The sequence below is a fragment of the Cynocephalus volans genome, chromosome 9, assembly GCF_027409185.1.
Source record: "Cynocephalus volans isolate mCynVol1 chromosome 9, mCynVol1.pri, whole genome shotgun sequence".
NCBI lineage: Eukaryota > Metazoa > Chordata > Mammalia > Dermoptera > Cynocephalidae > Cynocephalus > Cynocephalus volans.
Window position 1 is genome coordinate 42,468,819 of NC_084468.1, and position 22,034 is coordinate 42,490,852.

Here is a 22,034-nt window from a genome sequence, read left to right on the forward strand (position 1 = left end):
TTCCAAATCACATATTCAACAAAGGGCTTATAGCCGGAATATATAAAGAACTCTCGTACTTCAACAATAAGAAATTAAACAACCCAAGAAGAAAAATTAGCAAAAGATATGAATAGATACTTCACTAAAGAAGATATACTGATGGCAAATAAGCAGTAAAAGATGCTCATTATTAGTCATTAGAGAAATGCATATTAAAACCACAGTGAGAAACCTCCACACATCTATTAGAATGGCTGACACAAAAAGAACAACAAAAAGGAACCTGACAATACCAAGTGGTAGAGAAGCTGTGCAGCAACTGGAACTTGCATACCTTGTTGATGGGAATGCAAAATGGTATTGCCACTCTGGAAAACAGTCTGACAGCTTCTTATAAAGTTAAACACACACTTACCAATTAGGTATTTATTCTAGAGAAATTTACTTCTAAATGCTGTAAGTGAATGTTTATAGCAGCAATTTTCATAACTGCCAAAAGCTAGAAATAATCAAAATATCCTTCAAGAAGTGAATGAAAAAACAAATAGGGGTACACCCATAAGCTAGAATACTAGCAAACATTTAAAAAAACAAAGTACTGATACATGTAACAACATGGATGAATCTTACGCTAAGTAAAAAAAAAAAAAAGTCAGATAGCAAAAGGTAACCTACTGTATGATCCTATGTCATATAGTAGGTTACCTTCTGGAAATGGAAAATCATAGGTTTGGAGAGCAGATCTGTGATTTTCAAGGGTTTGGGTGGGAGTGCGGGTTAGACTACAAAGGACAACATGAGGATATATTTTGGGTGACAGAACAGTTTGGTAACCTGATTTTGTTGATGGTTACAAGCATCTATGCATGTGGTTAAAATAGAACTGTACACAAGAAAAAAGTAAATTTTATTGTATGTAAATTTAAACAAATTAAGTCAGCCTATTTCTTTCAGAAAGTAACTATGATATGGCTAATAAATTTGAAGACTGGCATTACCAATTAGGTTAATTTTATAAAAATTGAATGAATAAAATTGACAGCTTCAAAGTTTTGATAAATATATATATTTAAGGCACATAATTATATATATGAAAAGTATTTTACCAAAAATATTGTATTAGCAAAGATTAAATTAACAGTACTTTTAGTTTTCCCAATCCCTTCTGAGTATATAGGGTTAAACAAAGTGCCTCTAAGTGAAAAAATAATAAATAGACATTTGATAAGCCCTGGCAGTATTGCCACAAATGAAGGACATGAATGACTCTGCTACCTGGATAACAAATTCATTTGCAAATAAAGGTGCTTTCCAACTCTGCGCTTTCAAAAACGGAAAGAGGATCTAATCAAGTTGTCATCTAATCATTAAAAATAATTTTAATGATAGATTTTTACTATGTGATTATTTACATTAAACTGGGAAGATTTACATTAAACTGTTCAAATAATTGAACGCCATTTTTACAAATGGCCTTCTATTTCCAAGTTCTTAATTATGTGATAAGTTTTTAAAGTGCTACCATCTAGAAGAAAAAGATACGACGAGAATTGATGCCCTGACGCATTCTATACAAACCAGTTTTAAAATAAACCATCTTATCTAATACACCAACTGATGAATTTTCCACAAATGTCAAATTGAAGCTTAGTAATTATTCATAAAAATTTGTAATATATTTAAACCACAATTGTTATGATAAACAAATCAGAAAAGAAATTATTAACACTCAGAGTCTGATGACTGAGGGAAAAATTTTTAAAGTAACAATTTCCATTTTTATACATAGTTTTGTTCTAAAGATGAATGCTAGGGTGATAAAAATAAGCATTAAAAAGATATCATACCAGAATGAAATTTTATGGTAAAAGAGAAATAGAAATAAGAGTACAGGGAGAAAAAGGAGCAATGTAAAATTTGCCATATGTTAACAAGAGTTTGTAATTTTTGAATGGTTGGCGAGTGCCAAGTCACTATGGGATTTAAATTCCACTGGACACATTTAAAAGAGTAATAGAACAGCATCCTTTTTAAAAAGTCAATTATAATATCCTTTAAATTGTATTTTTTTTCTACTATTTACATTCATGATTAAAATTCTTTAAATATTAACTTAATATTGTACAAGGGGTATATACATATTTTTCAAAATCCTTTGATTGGGTACACAAGCAAAAATATTTGAAAGACCACAACTCTAAAGCACTATGTTACACTGCCTTCTCGATAAGTACTTAGCTCATTTTGTTTACATGTGTGCAGGGGTTCAGATGCAAAATAAACATATGGATTGAGCAGATAAAAATGGAGACTTCAAATTACTTCTTAATTGCTGAGCTCAATGGAATTGCAGTTACAAAGATTACAATGCTACTCAGCATAATGAAGTCATAATTTCCAAAGAGATTCACAGATTTTGATGTGATGATTCTAAATCATGCATCAGTTTCAGTGGGAGGCCTGGAGTTTAGAGTTCAAACTCGAGAATGTCTGAATTAAGAGGCAACTGGCATATCACTATAGCTTAAATTCAAGAACTGACTGAGCTTCAGAAACTACATCCACCAAAAAAATATAGACAGTATCTTATCCTAGAAATTTGAGGAGACAAGGATGAAATGCATAACTAAGCTAATATTTCTCCTATGTGAAAAAAACCTGCAATTTCTTTTTATCTACTAATCTGTAAAGATGTACCTGCTATAATTAAATTGACTACCACGGAAATATAAAACTGAATATAGAATTAAAATAGATGATTTTTTGAGTCATTCAGGATATGAACAATCAGCATTCTTACTGGGGTGATCAAACCTGATTATTGCCCAAAATAGGCATAGAGCTGTGTACTTATGATTATATATGTATATATATTGGGGGAAAAAAACCAGAATTTTGTTTTGTTGCTAAAATTCCCATATTTTATTGTAATCTGTAAGACTACAAATGTGGATTTCTAATTGTGAGGCACAGCATTGGACAAAATGTGGATGCCTGTGGTCTCCAGCCACTAAACAAAATAACACTGTAAGAAGCACAAGGATCAACCTATGATGAGCCTCTAAACCAAGCGCTACCTTGTAAAGAGGGTGAGAAGAATCAATGCAGGGGAGGAAAGGAAATCTGTAATATTTCTGTTTTAGGAACCACTTTAGGAACCACTGTGCCACTTCAAGCAAAGCAACATTTGGCAGTGAAAAGAAACCTAATCTCAAATGATCTATAAACAAAAATTACTGAGCCCAAAGAGGACAGGTAGTATTTAGACTCAATAAGAAATCTATTTTATTTGGCACTGCTTCGTTATGTTGGGTATGTGGCATAGCAAAAGCAGAACAAGACTGTGGTTCTCACAGAAAAACAGTGGAAATCCATGAGATGAGCGTTTCTCATGGCTCATAGAGCAAAAGGACTTGTTAGAGACTTTAAATGATTTTTTAAATGTTAAGTTTCAATTCACATCAAAATGAAATTCAAGTACCAGAAAAGTTGATTGTGAAGTTGCTTCATAAGAATTCTTCCATATCCGTAGCTCTATCACAACCCAGATCACAACCACCATAGCTGTTGCTTATACAGCTTCTCTTCCTCACCTTACCTTTGACCACTCTTGCTTGCACGCCCTACAGGCAGGTGCTTGCAGCTGATGATAGGAACTGAGAGGGGATATCTGGGGCAAGAGCATTGCAGGCTGACGGAACAGAGTAGCTAGAGCCCAGGGAGCACAAAGGAAAGTATTAGGAGGGAAGTCAGAGAGATTTTGGGGGCCAGAAAATGTAGGGCAGGATGTCTATGTTGCACAACTCTAGGAACACTATTCACATTGAACCCTGCTTGACTGGCACTCCCTTGGAGTTGTGCAGGCCAGCAGTACTGACAGAGAGCCCTGACATGTGTAATGACAAGTAGCTTTTATATTGAGTGAGATGGGAAACCCTTAGGAAACTTGGAGAGGAAAGATGTGAAAGTTTAAAAGATCCCTCTGCCTACTGTGTGGAGAACAGTCTTCAGGGGCAGAGAGAGGCAGCAAGGATAATCCAGGCATGAATCGAGGTGAGTTGGACCAGGTAGTGGTTGTGGAGGTGGTAAGCACTGGCTGGATCATGTATATATTTTGATAGTAGAGCCAGAAGGATTTGCTGACAGATCAGATATGGTGTAAGAGAGAAAGAGAAGAGTCAAGAATGACCCAAGGTGTTTAGCTGGAACATCTGGGAGAAGCAAGCTGTTAAGATGGGAAAAGCTGGGAGTCGAGAATGTGCAGGAGGAATATCAGATTGGTTTTGTACATTCTATATTTTACACGACTTTTAGACCCTCAAGTGGAAATAAATAGAAGGTAGATTGTGTGTGTGTGTGTGTGTGTGTGTGTGTGTGTGTGTGTGTGTGCGCGCGTGCGCGCGCGCACAACAAGCATATATATTCATGCAGGTCCAGACTTCAGAAGAAAGATGCAGGCTAGAGACCCACATTTGCAGTTGTCAGTGTATAAGTGGTGTTTAAAGCCATGAGCCTTAATTAGATCACCAAAAGGGGAAAGATCCAAAGACTAAGTCCTGGGGCACTCAAATGTTTAGGGGTGATAGAAATGAGAAGAAAACACCAAAGGAGCTTAAATGATCAAAGGAGGAAGAAAACCCACTTAGAAGTCAAGAGAAGAGTTTAACAGAAAGAATAGAATGATTACATGGGGCAAATACTGCTGGAAGTCAAATAAGAGCAGAACTGATAACTACTACGGGATGTAGCAATGTGGATGGAGACTCAGAGATGTGGAAAAAGTAGCTTTGCTTGAGAGGCGGAAGCAAGGACAATGGGATATCAGTCTAAAGCTTAAGGAAATGGAATAAAATTGGAATGAAATATAGATGTAAGAGTCATCAGTGCTTATACGGCCATAAGCAAGTATGACATTTCTCAGAGAAAACTTATAAAATGTTGAGAAAAGACAGTTGAAAATAGAATCTTGTAAAACATCAACATTTAAATGTTCAGTAGAGAAGAAGGAAGGAGACAAGAGTGTGGCGAGAACAGTGGGGAGCAGATCAAAACAGAGCAGTGTTCTAGAAACCAAGGCAAAAGAGAGTGCTGCTGATGAAGCAGAAATCAACAAACAAAAGCCATCCATGGCAGGGCATAGTCAAGTTCTACATTTCCGTCTTCCCAATCCACATCTATTCTCTTATAGGACATTGCACTTATAGGTTGTAGGAGACACTATCAGTTTCAAAGACTGAAGGAAGGAAGAGCTCCCTCAACCCTCCAGTGGGCTAATCTTGAGCCATAGGTTGTACACTATTTCCCACATTTCTCCATGGGATTGAGTTCCAGTTGCCCACTATGGTAGCTGGATTCATAATTTACTCTTTATTGGCCATATTCCCTTCCCTGAATCACCTGCCTCCTCTGCCCACCCCCAGCCTGCCACTGTCCCATGCCTCTCTCAAGTACACCATTGGAGCTCGACTCCTGGTCTCAGGATCTGCATCTGTACTTATACCTATCTCTCCACTGGCCTGTGAAATATATATGTCTTTAGGAATATGTAGGTCTTTATTCCTTTTCCAGTCCCTGGTAAACTGCCTGGTACATAGAATACACTTACTGAATAACTGTTGAAGTGAAGCATTTATATTTGCGTAGTGCATTACGGCTTCCAAAATTTTCTCAAATGTATTATCTCATTTAGTCCTTAAAACAGTTCTACCACTCAGGTATTATTCTTCCTGTTGTAAAGCTGAGGAAACAGAGGTTTAAAGGGTTTAAGAAATGTGCTCAAGCCCTCAACAGTTATTAAGTAAAACCATCAGGGCTTGAATACAAGTCTTTGGATTCTAAATTTGGTGCCCTTAAATGAAGCATCTTCATGTAGAAGAAAGGAAGTGTTTTTATAATTTAAAATTTAAAATGTAGGAAAAGTTGAGTTTCCAGGAAAACCTCATTTTATTTAAGGCTAGTCATTGTAATGAAAAGTGCACGGCTAGCTTTTAGTGCCTCCATGAAGCTATCTATAATCATCTATTTCTGGCAAAACATTGATACTAAGTACCTCAAAGAAATATTGTTGCATTATTTTTCCAAAATGAACCTGCAGTTCAATAAGAGAAATTCAAAGTATGTATTTTACCAAAATCTCAAAACTAGAATTTTGCTGCTAATGTACTGAAATGGTTGCTCTCAGCAACCGGAGCTAGACAAAGCAAATAAGATACTAAGAAATGGAAGAGGAAAATGAAATAATAAATAACTGAACTTCTTTCATGGCAGGGAGATCTCTTTAGACCCACAGAAATACCATTTAAAAAACTGCTTTCCATGTGTGATTACAGACAAGGTAGAGTAAAGGATTAGTCAGAAAGCTCGGAATGATTGATTTGCCTTGAACCTTAGCCCCCTGAGATCTCACAACTCAACTATGGAAACAAATGTTTACTTTAAAACCTCCGAAGAACAGTTCTCACAGCATTATCACTTTAGCACATTATTTACTTTACAGCACCTTGCATCACATAAGATAGAAAGGATAAGATAACTGTGCAACCTTCTATATGAGAACAAAATTTCTTAGGGTTTTTGATTGATTTAAAGGATGCTAAGAGAAGATGAACTGAACTTACAGAGCTATGCATTGGAAAAAGCAGTTGTTACAAGTTGTGGGTTTTGGCTCAACTCGGTCTGAAAAGGCATCTGACTGCTCTTGTGAGAAGGGGGCTGCAGCAGAGAGTAGGGTTCAAGGATTAATACTTGAATCCCAGGATGGTCCTGGGGTGGTGGACTCTTTTGTGGAGGATAGAGCCTGGGAGGGCTGCATTTAAAATAACTTTGGAATGACCTCCATGAACCTCAGTTTCCTAATTTATAAAATGAAGATGATAATACCTCAGAGATTTACTCTGGAAGCAAAATGAGCTAACAGCTGTGAGAGCACTTTGGAAAGAAGAATGGGGTACATACTGTAAAGGGGAGAATTACTATTTTCTTGGGGCAAATGATTTCACAAGCAGGAAGAAGACTGAGACAGGAGTCAGCTTTTAGCCATCACTCATCTCATGGGCTAAGGAGGAATCTGACCCCCAACACAAAGTTCCAATATAGCTAGACTAGAACACCTTCTGTCTTCCTCTTTGCCAAGTCGGACTCTTTCCTTTTTAAAATATTCAGAATTCCTTCATGTAATTGACTCCACTCTACTCCACTGACATTTAACCTATGTTCCTTTATAGTTTCTGTATGACAGCACGTTTATCTGTAGTTACTAATGTTCTTTTTCTGTTCTGTTTCTTATACGTGGGTGTCATGGACTAGGTTTAAAACTCCTTACAGGTAGGAAGCACATTGTTTATTATTATCATTCTTCTTATCATTATTATTATTATTTGGAGAAAGTACTATGCAAAAGATAAAGCCCTAGACCAAGTTTCCCAAATGCAGAACTATTGAAATTTGGGGCCATATAATTTTTTTTGTTGCGGGGAACTATACTGTGCCTTGTAGGATGTTAAGCAGCATACCTGGCCTCTCCCCACTCAATGTTAGTATCACCTCCTATCTCCACAGTTGTAACAACCAAAAATGCTGAAAGACATTGTCGAGTGTTCCTGGGGTGGGGAAGGGCTACAAAATCACCTGGTTGAGAACCACTGCACTAGATGGATATAAGTTAATATCATGATCACTGTAATTATTTTATTTTCTCAGAGTTTTCAGGGATAATATTCTGAACAGAATAGGTACTCAATCAACTTATTGAATGAATGAAAAAATGAGAAAAGGACATTAGGTATATTTATAAAAATACAGAACATACACAGAACAAACCCTTATATGATTAACACTGTATTACATAGTAAATACTTTTCTCGTTGGCATACAATATATTCTTAGTACATGAACACTTTTTAGTAATTGTGTATGCATATGCTAGAAATTACATTCTTATGCATATACAAAGATCATAACTAGCAGTAGCTTTCACCATAGCACATGAACTAGGAACCTATCTATGATGGCTAGCATCCTGTTTATCAAGCATGACAGAATAATTATTTTAAGTTGTATGTAAATATTGCACCAAATACCAGTTATCAGACCCATTTTCAGAGAATTTATTCTAATACACAACCAAGAATTCTAAAAATCCTGTATAACAAATTGAGGATCTCAGATGAGTGTACTTAGAAAATTTTTGTTCTTTATAAACATAAGTTTTTAAATATAAATGTTTCATCAGTCTTTCCAAGATCTATTCCAATATCATTGATCTTTTCCAAGATTAGAAAATTTGCAATATCTTCTGATATTGGAGAACCAATATTTTAAGTAGCATTTTAGTTTGAGTTATTAAAGAATACTGATAACGTTATTTCGATTTTCAAGAACTGACACTTTTTGACCAACAGTACTAAAGAACACTGATGATGTTTTGATTTTCAAGTTTTCTCAATTGATTCTTAAATTCTGTATCAATGGACTACATTTTTCATGTGACCACTAATAAAGACGATAAGCATTCTTATCAAAACAAGAGTAAATATAGCTGAAAAAGAGAAGACTTGAAAGACTTCTCTTTCAGATAAGCTCACTTATCTGGTGGCTTATTGCTATATACCATCTTTTAGAGGGAATTCTAATTTAGCAATAGATCTCTACTAAACAATGTGTTAAAAAAAATAAATAAAATAAACTTCCACTTCTGGCCACAATGCAGTAACTTACAGCAGGTCAATGCCCCCATCATGTACAACTAGAAAAGCCAGACAAAATACAAGAAACATCTGTTTAAAGGCATCTGAGAACTGACAAGATCATTAGTACGTGCATGGCCAAGGTCCCAGAAAGAACAAAGAGTCCACATTCTCTGTGCGCCTTTTTCCCTCATGGAACTTGCCAGACCTTGGCACGGTGCTAAAAACTGAGACTCTGAACATGGGGCCACTGCAAAGTGGCACAGAAGACAGCACAGCTTTTAGCAGCCCCACAGGAGTAGAGAAACAAACATTACAGTTTGGTGTTGCTGAAGCAGTCGGTATTAAGGGGCCAAGTAAGCAGTGAGAAGAGAGGCACAGAGAAGTGAGCCTGTCACTTGTGAGGATAGGCCCCTCCCAGCATTTGCAAGAGGCCACAGAGCTAAGCCAAAGATTAATGAAAAATAAAGTGGAAATTACAGCTCTGAGAAGAAAAATACTAGAATTTAGGGCTGCCCAAGGAGGAGGGGAATATAGCAAACCCCCCAGTTTCTCAGTTGGGACCACTGGAGAGCCATACCCTCTGAATGAAGACAAACCAGAGGCAGACAGAGCCTTATACAAACAAAGCAAAACGTGGTCTGGCCCCACTCTATGTGCCTACCCTTCAAGAAAGGAATTGCTGCCCTCTGTCAGCCGCCAGCCTTTACCTGTCAGCTCCTTCAAGTGTTGCCTCAGCTGCAGAATGCTGCAGAGATCTGTCTCACCCAAGGGCAAACCCTTCCCAGGAAGGACCACTTCCAGTGACTCTTGATTGGGGCAGAGATATAAAGACTAGACTATCTTAGCTTCGCATGAGATAACTCTTTCAAGCCAAACATGTTCTAAAGCTCCCCATGGACTTAGCCAAGGCTGTGATAGGCCTAGATCACATTTCAACTTCTTCCTCTGCCCAATCCTGCTTTCTCTCCCCTCCTCAACATGAGGGCTGATGCCCAATTAGTACCCTGCACTCCCAAGTCTATCTCAATGACTGTTTCTACAAAACCCAACTTGTACTAGTTGGTCCCAGGAGTGGTCCAAGAAAGCAGGTGATAAGGTGGGGGTTACTGATCTGGATTATATGCTGCTGGGATGGAAGTGAAGAGGCCATTGTTGGTGGTAGTGGACACAGACATTCCCTGACACAAGGGAGTGGTCCAATTGTTAAAACCCTCATCAGAGGTAAATTGGGATAGTATACCTATGGAAAGGAATGCACTTAAGTAAGGTAATTCATTGGGTGCTTGAAAGTACAGAGGAAATAGAAGGTACAGAGAAAATAAGGACAATGGATTAAATGATTTATTGCTAAGCATCGGTGCCATAGAAAATGATAACTAAAAGCTATAGGCAATTGTAACCCATTTATGAAAGCCAAACGGCCTCCCTAGTAGCTTAGAAAGAAGCTCCCATATACTATAGCAGGAAAGCCTAGAACACTGAGGACCAGGCACTGGAATTCATGCAGTGGTCCAGCTCCAGGGAAGGAAAGAATAAACACCTAACCAAGACAAGTCTTTTATGCAAAGGTAAAGTCTGTGGTTATGGGGTAGATGGCAAGAGGTAATGCTGAGACGTGGGATAAAGATATCTAGAACCCCCTACACACACCCAAAAATGTGGAACTCTCAGCCAATTAAAATTTTTTTAAAAAGAAGCAAATAACAAACATACAAGTATAAATTAAGGAAATAGAAAACAAATATGCAATAGAAAAAAAAGCAATAAAACCAAAAAAAAAATTTCCTTGAAAATACAGATAAAATTGATAGATTCCTAGTAAGACTTACCAAGAAGGAAGGCATATATTATCAGTATCAAAAAGAAAAAGGAAATAATGAACATGCTAATAATATTGATTTGATCATCACATACTGTACACAAATACTGATAGTCGACTCTGTACCCCACAAATATGCATAATCAATTATGTTTCGATTCAAAAAATAAATTAAAAAATTAAAATTAAAAAGAGAAATATCACCATATATCCTACAGATATCAAAAAGAGAATAGAGAACATTATGAATACCTATATGCAAAATTTGGAAATATAAGTACAGTAAGCAGGTTATTTGAAATACACAACTTGGAAAAAAATAAAAAACTAAAGGAAACAAAAATTCTGAACAGTCCCTTATCCATTAACAATATTGAATCTGTAATTTTAAATTTTCTCACAAAGAAATATTCAGGCTGAGGTGGTTTCACTGGTAAATTCTTTTAAACATTGAAGGAAAAATTTATACCAATCTTTCACAAACTCTTCTCAACTCTTTTAATGGAATTAATACCAAAAAGGAAATAACAAGAAAGGGAAATCACAAGTCAATTTCTTCTATAAACATTAATACAAATATCTGAAACAAAATATTGGCAAATAAAATTCAAAAATAAATTAAAAGGCCAATACATCATGCCCAACTGGGGCTTATTCCAGGAAAGCTAGAATATTTCAATTTTCAAAAAGCAACAAATGTAGGGAAAGCACTTTTGGAACAGTGAGCAAGAACTTTGAAAATTCGCCTCCATAAAAGCAATGGCAACACTGGCAAAAGTTGACAAAATCAACTTTTTCAGAACTCTGGAAATTAACCAAAGGCTTACAATAAATAACACAAAGAGGATTTAATCAATAAAAATGGCTGAATCTTGGTAAGAACATTAAGCACTGTGGCATCTTCACTTCTCCTGTTCTCATCCCCTCCTGCCAGATCTGGGGTAGGCTGAAATCCAATAACCTCGCAACTACATTAGCTGTAAAAAGGAGCCACTGGAGGGGGCAGAACATGTTTGCAGCTCTCCAAAATGCCCCATTATCAGAGAATTGTCATTATTTGACCTGGCCGGTAGCTCCTGGAAACTACCCACCCTCCAAAGCAATGTCTTTATTTGACCTGAACCAGAGTCCACTCAGTGTAAACAGCCTTTTCCTCAGGGTGATTCTCAAGAAAAAAGTAAATGGCAATTAATGGCAATTGTTTAACATTGCGACTGCCTGAGATTTGGACTAAACCAGAAGCTGAACAAAAAAATTTAAAGATAAATTTGGGGAATGGGATGACCATAAGTGGATATGAAAAGTTCTAATCCTAATATATTCCTGGGAATCCAGAAGGCCACAGGAATGGGCAGGACTATGCATATATCCAGGAAAGACCTGGAAAGACCCTAATCTCTCTCCTCTAGCTGACATTGAGACTCTGCACAGCAGTAATTGAAAGATAAGGCAGAGCTGTAAACTGCCTGGGGTACTATTAAAGATGTATTCCAGCATGAACAAAGAGTCCCTTAGCAAAGACTGGTATATTTATTGGTTCAAGGCATTTAACGAAATAAAACTTCAGAGGCCAGACATGACAAAGAACAAACTTAACATAATTAGTTCAGGGAAATCACTAAACAAATAAAAGCAACACTAAAAGCAACAAGAAACAGCAATAATAACAAATCCTGGGGAGGGGGAGGATCTAATTTGCAAAGTTGTGCATTATATTATTTCAATGTGCAACTTTAAACAGAACATCATAAGATGTGCAAAGTGACTAGAACATGTGGCCTATATACAGGGAAAAAAGCAGTCAACAAAAACTGTCCCTGAGGAAGCTCAAACACAGTTGTAAAGCAATTCTCTCCAATTCGATCTGTAGATTTAATGCAGTTCCAATTTCAAATAAAAACTTTTTAAAATAAAATGAAACACAAATACCTACATTGCTTACCTTTTTCCTCCTGTGGTGAGAAACAAATCCTGCTGACATTGCTGTTTTCGGTTTGGTTTCTAAACTGAGAGCATTTGAGGAAATCGGGCCAGGAGTAATTCACCATCTCCAGGACTGATTCACAGCCTTCTTTTGCAGCCTCACAGAAAGACCTACAGGGCAGGAGTTCACGACTGGAAGAAAAAAAAAAGGTATAAATTAATGTTTTTACAAAATATTTCTCGATACAACATTACAATACTTTTGTAATGTTATTAAAAAATAATAGTGAAATTAAAGTTGGCCACCAGTGCTGTAATATTTGCTTAATTTATATTTACTGTAGTCAACAACTTTAATTTTGACATTCAGTCCTATGACAATAATTTCAACCAACCTATTATGCTGATTATAGAGAGAATGAGCTAGTTTCATAACACATCATCTAACTATCTCTTATAGAAGCTGAAAGAAAGTGAGCCTTGATGCTGGGTACCATTCAAGCTCTGTTAAAGAAAGAAATCTGCCGGGCTGTGCTCAAAATGAAGGACAGCCCAGGGCTGCCCCAAAATGGGGGACAACCCCAGCAATGCATTTGCGAGAGTTTATATTAGCTTTTGGGCATGAAATGTACGGGGGGAGGGACCATTAGGTTGATGTAACTGGGTGGAGAACTGCACCGATGCAGAAGCTGGAAACTTGTTTCTAAGTCAGGAGGCTTTTTGTAAAGGGAAGAGGGGACGGGCTTGGTGCTGGAGTGGAAGACGAGGCTGGCGGCTATTTCCTGCCGGTGCTTATTGTGTGCACAATGGGGCTGGCCACGTCCAAAACCCATCAGAAGCATTTATCTCAAATGACTTTTTAAAATTCCCTGTACTGCAATATATTCATTGACCAAAAAAAGAGTTCTATTTGGTATCCAAAGGGGGAAATTAAAGTGGAAATGAAGGCTTCCAAATCGCAAAGTCAGAAGTAGGTCACAACATCGATTACTCTCAATTTTTAATCTTCCCTTCAAGAAATTCAAAATGTCTCTCAGAGGCAGAGAGAAAGCTGTTCCTTAACCTCCCCAGCCTTCCCAGAAAAGAAACTTTATACAGACAAGTGGCAAATTGGAAGACCTTGTACAATCATGGATTTCTATTCTGTCTTCTGCAAAATAGAAAAATGCAAACAACCAACCTTTAATGGTAAGAAGAATGATGGCCCTGGAGCTTGTCTTTAGTCCCCTGACATGCAAGCAAACACCCCTACATCTGCAACTCTGTGGATGGAGACTAGGATGCTAACAATACAAAGACCATGGGCTTGTTTCCTTGCAGACCCAGGTGGCTTTTTCTACGTTTTAACTATACGCTGCATCTCTCATCCTGGCTGGACATTTGGTTAAAGCATTTCAAATAGTTTTAAGAAAACTGGTAAAGAAAATATACATGCCAGTCAAATAAAAACATATACTTTACAAATGTAGGGTTAGTAAGATATCCACACAATCACACAATATTAGATCTATAAGAAGCCTTAAACAAAACCTGATTCATATCCTTCATTTGAGACAAGCCCAGGAAGATTCTGGAATAGACTCAAAGCCACACAGCTCCTAATGGCAGAAGCAGGATCAGAATCCTGATGTTTTAAGTTCAGGCCATGCCTCTACTTACTCTCCCATATCATGTATTCTCATACAATGACCTAATAATTGGGTTTTTAAAATTCCTTGATCAAAGAAGCATATTTACAATAGTCCATTCATACTTCTACAGATTACAGAAACATAATGGGATATGCCAGACATTGAGAAAAAAAAATGGACCTGATAGGGTCCATAAAAAATCATGGGGGAGAGATTGTGTTATATACAAAAATGTGAAAAGGGGGAACTCAGCAATTACATTTAAGTAAAAATGTTTTTGACTTTCCTCTCAGGAAGTCATCTTAAAACTGAATATCTTTTAGAATCCTAACATTCACGTAATTATCTGCATACATAATCTACAAATATTAACTACATTTGATAATGAAGATGTGGAAATACAGATTTTGCATTAGGACATGAAATATTGATTGGTTCGGAAAAGTATTTTGGTGTAAAGAAGACACCTGACTGCCATTCAACAAATATATTAGATATTTACAGGACTAAGAAAGTATCATTTAAATAACATTGTTTTAAAATATTTCTTTTCCTCCAAGCACTCCTAGGTCCTAGGAAGTAGCTGAGGACAGCCCCCTCCCTCCAGAAGCAGGCAAGCAACAGAGCACGCTGGGCTCCTAGGAAGGAGCTGAGGGCAGCATCCCCACCTGGAAGCAGGCAAGGAGCACACTGAAAACACCATTTCTAGGTGGTTGGCCCACCACAGCCATGGCTGCTGCAAAAGTGGCTTGATGCCACAGCAGTAGCCACAGCTGCCATGCAGGCAGCCCACCAGACACTCAACCATATTGATACAAGGAGAGTCACCAGCAGAGATTGGAAAAAGAAGAGGATGTCTCTCTCCTCAAAGCCCACTCCAGAGTAACAGAAAAAGCAACTGCTCTACCAGATGACCAGACATCAACATAGAGATACTAAAAATATGAAAACCCAAGAAAATATGACCACCAACAAGAGAATACAGTAATTCTCAAATACCAGATACTGTAGAGCAGGAAACCCTTGAAATGACTGAAAAGGAATTCTGCAACAATCTTAAGGAAACTCACTGAGATAAAAGAAGGCTCAGTTAGACAACATAATGAAATGAGAAAAAAAAATCCAGGATATGAAAGAGGAAATTTACTAAGAGGTTAATACCTTAAAAAAGAATGTAGCAGAACTCACGGAACTGAAAGATTCACTCAATGAAATAAAAAACACAACCAAGTGCTTAAGCAGCAGGCTAGAACAAGCAATAGAAAGAATGTCTAATCTTGAAGAGTCTTTTAGAAATAACCCAGGGATACAAAAAAAAGGAAAAAAGAATTTTAAAAAATGAAGAAAATCTAACAGAGCTAACAGGTAACTTTAAGTGCACAAACATTCAGATCATAAGTGTTCCAGAAGGGGAGGAGAAAAGAAAAGGTATGGAAAACCTATTTAATGAAATAATAACAGAAAACTTCCCAGGTATAGGGAGAGACATGGACTTTCAGATCCAGGAGGCTCAAAGATCCCCAAACAAATTCAATCCAAAAAGACCCTGTCCAAGACCCATTATAGTCAAACTGGCAAAGCTCAAAGACAAAGAGAGAATCGTAAAAGAAGCAAAAGAAAAGTGTCAAGTCACCTGTAAGGGAGCCCCTATCAGACTAACAGCAGACTTCTCAACAGAAATTCTACACAGCAGAAGAAAATGAGACAATATATTGAAAACACTAAAAGAAAAAAACTGCCAGCCAACAATACTATACTCAGCAAGGTTTTCCTTCAGAAATGAGGGAGAAATAGTGTATTTTCCAAACAAACGAAAACTGCAGGAGTTCACTACACATACGACCAGCCCTGCAAGAAATCCTAAAGGGAGCCCCGCATCAGGAATCTAAAAAACACTAATCATTAACATGAATACACAAGAAAGTACAAAACCCACTGGTAGAACAAAAATGAATATTAGAAAGAGAAAGAAAGTAAAGCTTACCACCACAAAAAACCATAACGACATTGAAACAAAAGTAAATAAACTCTCTGTCTCTTTGGAAGATGATAGGGTAACAATTCATTTCTCTAAAACCTATAAGTAAAAGGTAAGAGTCAAGCACTTATCCTGACTTTCCGATATGAATTGTTCCTCAGGGTAACCATAAATAGCCAAGGAAGGACCATTTCTGTCTAGTGAAGTATCCCAACTAGTAAATAAAGAGGAAATAAAATAATTAGAATATGGTATTTTGCAAATCCCTCTTGAAATAATGAATCTAGGAAAGGATCATCAATGACTGCTGACATCACAGAGAGATAACCAGACATAGGGGCCTCCTGCAGTAAGGTCATACACCTCTGAAGCCAAATCCGACACCTCAGTGTCCAGCTGCCAATCATCAGGAAATGCAGGGGACAACGGAACACGTTAAATGACACTACTGGGATGGAGCCAGCAAATCTAGACCATGGGAAACTCTGTGGGGTAAAGGGAAAATATTAGATGAAAGGGGAACATATAGATTAAAAGAAACTTGAGAGAGAGCTGACATCGCAACCAGAACTTGTTTGGATCCTGATGTAAACAAATCATCTGTAAGAAATAAAGAGGGAGGGGAAGAGAATTGGAGAAATTTAAACGTGTTTAATATTTGATTATATTAAGGAATTATTGATTTTGAAAATGTAAAAAAAAAATTTCTTTGAGTAAAATAAAATATTTCCTTTCCTAAATCTTATTCCAGAGTAGTTAGAGCCTATATTTTCTCAAATGAAACTGGGGTAAATAGCAAAGGAATGTGAAGAACATAGAATTACTATGCAATTGCTTACACTTTGCTAGGCAATGTTCTAAGTGCTTCCCAAGCATTAAACCATTTATTTCTCTCAAGACCCTCTATGTGATAGGTACTATTACTATCATTTTTAGTATACAAATAAGGAAACTGAAGCAAAAAAAAAAAATGAGACTAGTCCAAGTTCACTGAGATGATGAGTGTCAGAGCCAGGATTAGAACTCAGATGGGTTGACCCAAAGACTGATTCTATTAACTGCTGTACTACAGGTAAGTCCTTGCTTCATGGGTGTATGTTTCAAAAGCACAATTCAAGGTTAGTTCAAAACTTGACATGTACTTTCCCAGTGGCACAACCATACACAGGGTGGATGTGATCTCCCTTCATTCAACAAAAGCCCAGTAAACCTGCAATGAATCAGTACTGGAACACAAGGAAAGGGAAAATATGTTTTTGTTGTCTTTTCTAGGTGTGAGGTAGCCCACAGTCAAGCTATAGAACAAACCAGGCTTGTCTTTGGCATTCCTTCTTTGCCTCCTAGTCCCTGACCTGGGTCCCAGTCTCCTGACACCATCTTGACCACCCAACTTCAGCACCCCACCCAGTTGGCCACCTCTACCAGAACATTACTTGCTTTTAAAATATTTCCTTCCCTTTCTACAATGAAAACTGCATTCCCAATTGTAGCTACTCTCAATTAGGCTTTCAAATAAGAAAAGAGATGGGAAAAAAAGAAACATAGAGTAATACATAAAAATAGGTGCGCTCTTAACCATCTCAGAGATTTTTGCATCATTAGAAGACTGCTTGCTAGTGCAAAGAATCTCTAATTGATAAAATTCTAATTACCACTTAAAGGGGAAAAAATTCATCCAACATATTCTGAAGGTAGAGAAGACCACTGCAAAGATGACCAGCGCCTGGGGCCCAACTCTCCTAAGTGATTCCTGGACTTTTCTCACTTCTGAACCCACCTGTTTGGGGACCATTCCACATCTTTTCTCATACTCTTCTAGGGCAACAGCCGTGAAGTTTCACGCAGGGGTCCAGAAGACTGTTTTCATGTTCTTAAAGTTAAGTCTAACTCAGAAACTGACTCATTGTCATTGACTCTTATGACATCCATTTATCTACAGGAAAGTGTGAGTTCACCACCCTACGACTTTCACATGGCCACTCCTCCACTGTCTGATCTTGGGCCAGCAGTTCACCTGTGCCAAGACTCAGTTTCTTCATTTGAAAAGGGAGGGGTTTGGAAGGGCTGGAATTCAAACCATTTTGTGTGGTCCTTTTACCACTAACATTCTGTAAATCAAAATTCATCCTTTAATGCGATGTTTCTCAGAGGAGCACTGATAATCCCACCAGCATTGCTAAATTTCAAAAGGTAACATATTTTTCTTGAGATTTGTTCTGGGAATATATAGAGACATTAAAATACCATTAAGCCCTCCATTCTAAAAATAGGGCCTAAGAAAAACTTAAGAGTGTTTCCAAATAACTCTCTTAAGAGGTGTAACCAACAGAGACCCATAAGCTTTAAATTGCTGGATCAGGACATGTGAAATAGTGACAGAGTATTAATAACCAGCAGCCCTTTTAAACAGTGAGCAACATGAGGAGCCATTTGTTCTTGCTTTGCATGAATTTCAACTGCCTATGAAGAGTTGAAGTATTTTGCTTTTCATCACATGGAACAGTGTGGTGAGACAGGCCATACTATTTTGGAATATAAGTGCCTATATCCAAGCAACAGTAGATTGACCACTGAAAAACAGTGCTCAGCACAGAGGAGGCATCCACTTTTGCTATCAGAGCACTATTTTAGAAACGGTGATTATTTTAATCTGATCTGTGAAGTGCATTTGGTATTGTACAAAAGTCCCTAATACTTTTCAACTACAGTTAAAGCAGAAAGCTCCTATACCACCTCTATAATTGTCTGTTGAAACATTTGATAAATATATAAACAATAATATTATATAGCTATAGTGAGGTTTTTATGTTTTCACTAGTAAGGATGTTCTAAAATGACTTATCTACCTCTCCTCCCCAAAATTGTACATTTTATCTGTAAAATTTAAGGGAATTTATTTGCCAGAAATTTTGTTATGATATCTCTACAAACAAATGTATAGATTTTACCTGAAAAAAAGATATGATAAAGACCTAATGTTAAAATTATTGAATAAGCTACAGTCACAAAGCAAGCTTATATGGCTAATGGATTTTAAAACTTTATACATCACTTTTTTCTAACTTTTTATTTTGAACTACTTTCAGAGTTGCAGAAAAGTTAAAAAAAAACACTACAGAAAGTGAAAATATTTTAATTTTCTATCAAAGCTCTGCCATGTACTAGCTGTGTTCTCTTAGGGTGTTTAATATTTATGATCATAGGCACATCCCTCCCACATAAAAGGACCAGAAAAATTAACAGCTAAATATTGATGGGAAAATCTGTGGGAGAGCATGGGAATGCAGGAGGAGACTGGAGAGATCGATGTGGAGCTTGAAAGCCCAGGGTGGTGACATAGAGAGGAGAGAGAGGCACAGGTCTCAGCCACCATGTCTCCAACACCAGGATCAGCACAAGAAGAATTTTCCCTTGTGGTAAAGAGGTGAAAAGGGGCCCACATCACCCCCATCCTCATTGTAGAGGCCTACAGTTCCTACTGCAGGAGGATTCCACTGCCCTTGCAAGCCCACAGCCAAGAGTAAGGAGCTATGTTAGCATTGCTTCGGGACAGGAGCCCATACTGTGCATTCCCACCTCCACCATCGTGACCCACGCTGATGCATCACAGAGCCACACTGAAACCAGAGACATGGAGGGATCAGACCCTGCCCTGGGGGCCAGTACCCACTGAGCTTCCCAGCTTTAAGCCTCCTACTTCATCCCAACACATTCACACAAGAGGCTACAATGCCCTGATCCCAGCAGCTTAGAGCCTGGGCTAGGAACAGTGTGGCCCCAATCTTAAATGTCTGGGAAGCCAATCCCAGGCATCCCTGCCCAAGGTCAGACGGGTGAACCAGCCTCTGGCAGACCCTCCCCCTGGACAAATTCACTGAGTTCTATACACTGTGCTCACAGGTCTGTACACTAATGAACATACCGCCAAGCCAGCTGAGCTAAAGCATGTCCCAGAGAAGCAGCTGGGTGGCTTTTCCCTCAACACACCTGCCTCATGACCTTGCCCACCACCTGAGAGGTGGCTGGCCTCTCTGCAGGCCTGCCTTGTGACTTCTCCCACAGTTCAAGAAGCAGCTGGCCAGCCCCACCTTGGAAGGCCCACCTTACAATCTTGCCCACCACCAGAGAAGCAACTGGCTGGCTGCCCATCCAGCAGGCCCATCCCACAACCTCACCCACTGTAGGAGAAGCAGTTGGCTTGGGCTGACTGGGCTCAGTCTCCGCAGGTACACCCCATGACCTCGCCCACCAACCAAGAAGTGGCTCAGCAGCCTCACCCTTGGCAGAACTGCTCCGGAACTGTCAAGGGAAGCATGACCTCACATCTGGCCCCAAGAAATGACTCCGCAGACCAGCCCCCAGAAGACCCCACCCAGCTAGCTGAGCCAAAGAGTACCCACACCCCCGGCTCAAAGAAATAGACCAGCTGTCGTGCCCCTGGCAAAGCAGATCCTGAGTATTTGAGCCATCGCATGCCCATGCATCTAAGTGAGAAACAGCCTGGCTGATGTGCCGCTGGTGGGCCCTCCCCCAGTCAGAGAATCAGCATCGTGACACTGCCACTGATATACCAGCCCCAGAGACCCTGACATGCCACATCCCCACACCCCCAGCCTGAGATTAACACAACAACCCCATTTCCAGTGAGCCATTCCTGAGAGGTATGAGCCACAGTGTGCCTACACATACCCCTGGTCTGAGACAACCCAGCAAGCCCACCCCTGGTACCACTAACACCACAAACCTCCCATGTATAAGCCACTGAGGCACTTCCAGACATGTAATACAGCAGGAGAAACTACACAGAGTCTACACTACTGCACCCATCCAGAACAAATTCAATGTACCCTACCCAATCAACACCCTAGTACACATTTGCTGGGGAAAGTCTTTCCCCTCACAAGCCAATCAACAAAACTTAAAGAGACAGCTATTCCACCAGATGTACATACAACACAGGGAAACAAGAAACATGAAAAAACAAGAAAAAACAACACCACCAAAGAAACACAATAATCCTCCAGTAACTGACCCAAAGAACCAGAAATTGCTGACTTGCTGGAAAAGAAATTCAAATTATGAATCTTAAGAAAACTTTCTTAATCTTAAGAAAATTAACTGAGATACAAGAGAATATAGACAGATTCAATGAAGTCAGAAACACAACTCATGATATGATTGAGAAATTAAAGAGATAGATCTTAAAAACTCAAACAGAGATCTTAGAATTGAAGAATTCATTGAATTAAATAAAAAATAATCCTAGCATCTCAACAGCAGATTAAATCAAGCAGAAGAAAGAATTAGAGAAAAGAATGAAAAAGACTGAACAAACCCTACAAGATTTTTGAGGTACTATTAAGTGAATATGTATTCAAATTATGAGCATTCCAGAAGGAGCAGAAAACAAAAAAAGATATTAAAAACCTATTTAATGAAATAATATCTGGAAACTTCTCTAGTCTTGGGTGAAATATGAATATCCAAATTCAGGAAGCTCAAAAGTCCCCAAATAGATTCAACCCAAAAAGGTCTTCTCCAAGTTACTTTGTAGTCAAACTGTCAAAAGTTAAAGACAGAGAATTTAAAAACAGCAAGGAAAAAGAATCAAGTCACATCTATAAACAAAATAATAAAAGAACAAAACTGCCAGCCAAGAATACTATACCCAGCAAAGCTATCCAGAAATGAAGGAGAAACAAAGTCTTTCTAAGATAAGCAAAACTAAGGGAATTCATCACCACCAGACTGTCCTACAAGGAATGCTTCAGAGAGTCCTCATATAGAACAGAAAGAACAGTAACAACCATCATGAAAACATCCCAAAATATAAAACTTATAGTAGAGCAGATACACGAATTAGAGAAAGGGGTAAAAACTACTTACCAATTCAGAAACCCACCAAACCACAACGATAAACAATAAGAGAGGAAGAAAGGAACAAAGCATTCACGAAACAATCAGAAAACAACCAACAAAATGACAGGAGAAAGACCACACATAATAATAATCTT

At 38.2% G+C, this 22,034-nt stretch overlaps 1 protein-coding gene across 1 annotated transcript in view; it reads right to left on the minus strand.

Moving 5' to 3' along the window:
• CORIN (corin, serine peptidase) overlaps window positions 1-22,034 on the minus strand; it is a 252,898-nt gene that overhangs the window by 127,095 nt on the left and 103,769 nt on the right. The window contains 1 exon segment of the mRNA XM_063108597.1: window positions 12,422-12,603. Coding sequence (XP_062964667.1) covers window positions 12,422-12,603 — 182 coding nt within the window.